The following is a 4,133-nucleotide window of genomic DNA, read 5'->3' as shown; positions in this document are numbered from 1 at the left end:
TTTCTTAATTTTATTCATTGTCTTTTTTTTTTTTTTTTTTTTTGAAGTTCACCAAAGAGAGAGAAGGAAAGTGAGAAAGCAAGCTGCCAGCTCTGGGACTTGAACCATGGTCAGCCATATGGGAGTTATGCGAACTGCTGGTCCCACCATGTGGTTTTTCTGTAGAACCAGGAAAGGAAGACTCCAAACTCCTGTGGCGACCTGTCAGAGTAGATCCCTCATCCCTTACGGGCGCTGTCCCCTCTTCTCCCACCCAGCTGAACCCCGCGGACGGCGAGAACTTTGCCACCATGGTGGAGATGATGTTCGTGTTCAGCATGATCTGGTCTGTGTGTGCCTCTGTGGACGAGGAGGGCCGCAAGAAGATCGACAGCTACCTGCGCGAGATCGAGGGTTCCTTTCCCAATAAGGTCAGGGAGCTCAAAGCCAGTCGTCCTGTGTGTCCCGTTACTCCAGGGACATCCGCGATCCCAGGCGCTGAGTTACAGCTGGCCGGCCCAGCTCTCTCTCTGCCCAGGGGTCTGTGGTCCCTGGGCCTGGACCGGGGGAGCTGGAGGGAGGCTTTGGTAACCGGACACACGTGCCCTCCTTAGGACACCGCTCGTCCTGTGTGTCCCGTTACTCCAGGGGCATCCGCGATCCCAGGCGCTGAGTTTCAGCCGGCCGGCCCAGCTCTCTCTCTGCCCAGGGGTCTGTGGTCCCTGGGCCTGGACCGGGGGAGCTGGAGGGAGGCTTTGGTAACCGGACACACGTGCCCTCCTTAGGACACCGTGTACGAGTATTTTGTGGACCCCAAGATGCGGAGTTGGACATCATTTGAGAATAAGCTCCCTAAGAGTTGGCGCTACCCTCCTAAGTGAGTGGGACCTGGGATGTGGGCGGGGCTTGGGGCTGCAGCTGCGGGCGCTTGGTGAGAGACGGGCCCTGAAGCACAGCTGAGCTGTAGGGAGGAGGCGGATCCCAGAGAAGGCTGAGTCTTACAAGACCCAGGCTCTAGAGGACTCAGGACAGGGACCTCAAGGGAGCACTTGGCCCCCAGGCCCCACAGGGTTGGGGACTGGACAGTGACGCTGCAAGAGGGTGAGAACAACGGGGAATGAAGTGGGAGGGGGAAGGGGGCGGCCCACGATCCTGAGACTCCGTTCCTTTGCTTCCCAGCGCGCCCTTCTATAAGATCATGGTGCCCACCGTCGACACCATTCGCTACAACTACCTGGTGAGCAACCTGGTGGCCAGACAGAACCCCGTACATGCCGGCCAAGGACACGTTCGGGTCCCAGCCGCCCCTGGAGCTGATTCGCCTCTGGATCGACTATGGCTTCTGGTACGATCGTGTGAAGCAGACCATCAAATACATTCGAGTAAGCACCCCAAGAATTTAGCCTTCAGGCCTCTGTTCCCTCCTGTGGTGGGTTCAGTCCCCCCTCCACCGGGACCCTGGGCTGTGATCCTGTTACCCCGGTTCCTTCCCACGCCAGAGCATCCTGCCCTTTCTCAGGCCTAAGTTACCAACTCCTATCATCACCTCTCCTCACTGACCCTGCCCTACACTCTGTCCAAAGGACTCAGTCCTCCAATGTCCACCCCTTGTCTGGGCCTCTGTGCCATGCCCCCGTGCCAGACTGCCTCTCCCCCTGGACCTGCCTAGGAGCCTGGGGTCTGTGACCGCCACGTCGCTGCCTTCCGTGGCTGCCGTGGCCATCTCCACGGCTTCCATTTTCCCCTCCTGCATGGCTTCAGTTCTCCGCTCCCCCAGAGCCCAGGCATCTCCCTTCAGCCCTGGCTCTTCCCCGGCGGATTCTGAGCATCTTCTTTGTTTTCCTCCATCGATGGGCAGCAGCCATTCCAACCTGATTTCAGGGAAGCCCATCTGTCTGGTACTTGGAATCAAAAAGTCAGTTAATAATATATGTATTTATATGTTTCTGAGAGCTCGCTCTCTCTCACACACACGGTTACATGTATGTATATAGATACATGCATTTTTTTTTTATTACTAGAGGGCATATATGCTCTTCAGAGAGGACAGAGAGACAGAGAGGAAGCACCCCGGATGGCGTGCGATCACAGTCAATCCCTTTTCCTTTTCTCTATCCTGGCAGGTCTTGGCCAAGCATATACATGTGCCCAGACTGTGAGGAGAGGTGATGATAGGAGTTGGTAACTTAGGCCTGAGAAAGGGCAGGATGCTCTGGCGTGGGAAGGAACCGGGGTAACAGGATCACAGCCCAGGGTCCCGGTGGAGGGGGGACTGAACCCACCACAGGAGTCAGCCATGTGTGATCCAGCTTCCTTAACCAGTAGGCTGTAGTGACGCTATATACCATTTTTTAAAAGTTCGTTTATTTATTCCATGGGTGAGAGACACAGAGCCTGAAGGAGACAGAGAGGAGCACCCTCATCGGGTCTTGACGCCTTGATCCCCGCCAGCCGCAGGTGACCTGGGTCACAGGTACCCGCGCCCGCCACACTCAGGGCGGTCTCTGGCCTTGAACCTGCAACCTTCCCATGTGAGTCTGCCTTGCAGAACATGATGTTTTCTGCCATGCTACCGTTTGGTCCTGATATATACAATTTTAAAAGAAAAATAGAGGAAATCTAGAAGATATAATCAAGGTGTTGTTTTTTTAAAGAATTATTTTTAATCGTAATTTTAGTGATTATTATTTTCAACTTGACCAGACAGAGAAGGAAAGTGAGAAAGAAGCCACCAGGTCCAGCACTCGAACCGTACTTGGCCATGTGGAAGTCCAGTGCCCTTGACCACCATACCACTGCTGACCCCAAGATGTTTTTTTTTCACTCAGCTGATTTTCTAGTTTGGGCACATGGATTATAAAGATAAATATTAATAACTCTAACAGACATTTCCCTATCCATCCTTTCCACGCGTCGCTCCCGCTGTTGCTCCGTGTTGCTCCCATTCCCGTCCCTATTGCTCCTCACATCCGACCCATCTGTCCCTCCACGCACTGTCTTCCTCCTGGCTCTCCTACCCGCTCCTGTTTCTGTGCCCACTCCCACTCCCACCCCTGTCTCTCGGCCTCATCCTGTGTTTACTCCTAGGACATGTTCCTGATGGCTGCCATGGGGCCTCCCGGGGGTGGACGAACTGTCATCTCCCCCAGGCTGCAGAGTCGCTTCAATCTTATCAACATGACCTTCCCTACGGTGAGGATGCAGTGGGGGCTGCTGGGGAGGCTGTAGAAGGTAAAACCTCCCAGGCCAACAGTGCAACCCAGTGCTTAAGGGGTCCCCCATGACCAACCACGAAGTTTGAATCCTGGCCCTAATGGCTTGAAAAACACGCTGTGTGTATATGTGCATGCCCCAAATCCCAAAGGCATGGAGAAATGGAGAAGGGACTGCAGTGACCGAGTCCCATTGGGGTGCTTTCTACCTCTCTTTCTCTGTCTCTGGTTAGCACAGATGCCCTCTGGCAAATTAAAAAAGAAAGAAAGAAGGAAAGAAAAGGAAAACAAAGAAGGTAAAACTGCCCCTGTTCCAGAGACTGTGAAGGAGCAGATCAGGAGGCCCCAGGGAGTCTGAGCATGCAGGGAGCTATTCGTATGATGGAAGTGGGAGCCTCTGCGGTCACCTGCACCCAGGAGGGCTTGCACAGAGGGGCTTGCTGGCTCTGCCACGGGAAGCCTTGTCAACCCGAAGTGCAGAGGATGTGGCGAGACCCAAACGGAGTGAGGAAGTAGATGTGACAAAGCCAAGAGCTGACACCAGCTCCAGGGTAGGACAAGGCAAGCAAGATGCTCATCTCAGTGCAGAGTTTAGGGGACCCAAGACAAAACGAACAAACCCCAAAACTCAGCACTTAGGAGAAATAACATTTTAATACAATTTTTTAAAAGGTTTTTGCCATAGGGTGTATGAGTTTGTCAGAGAGATAAATAGAGGGAAAGTGACAAATCATCCCCCAGGGACGATGGCCATGCTGCAATGCCATCTCTTCCATTCTCCTTCTGGGATTTTAAGCACAAACACACGTGTGTCTGGAGTGAGTTTCAGGCCACTGTGTCTGGGCCTTGTACCTCTGTCAGCCATTTGGAAGTCCAGCACCTTATCCACAACGCCACCTGCTGCCCCCTCAAAGCAATATATACATATATATATATATATAT

The 4,133-nt window shown here is 53.4% G+C and overlaps 1 protein-coding gene across 1 annotated transcript in view; it reads left to right on the top strand.

The window, feature by feature from the left end:
• DNAH2 (dynein axonemal heavy chain 2) overlaps nt 1-4,133 on the top strand; it is a 159,937-nt gene that overhangs the window by 110,728 nt on the left and 45,076 nt on the right. Inside the window, exons 47-51 of the mRNA XM_006151894.1 lie at nt 258-410; nt 765-856; nt 1,159-1,216; nt 1,260-1,361; nt 3,067-3,171. Of these exons, the coding sequence (XP_006151956.1) occupies nt 258-410; nt 765-856; nt 1,159-1,216; nt 1,260-1,361; nt 3,067-3,171 (510 nt within the window). The remainder of the gene's footprint in view (nt 1-257; nt 411-764; nt 857-1,158; nt 1,217-1,259; nt 1,362-3,066; nt 3,172-4,133) is intronic.

Source organism: Tupaia chinensis, unplaced genomic scaffold, assembly GCF_000334495.1.
Source record: "Tupaia chinensis unplaced genomic scaffold, TupChi_1.0 Scaffold000330_1, whole genome shotgun sequence".
Taxonomy (NCBI): domain Eukaryota; kingdom Metazoa; phylum Chordata; class Mammalia; order Scandentia; family Tupaiidae; genus Tupaia; species Tupaia belangeri.
The sequence above is the reverse complement of the archived record's forward strand: the minus strand, read 5'-3'. Positions and strand labels throughout refer to the sequence as shown.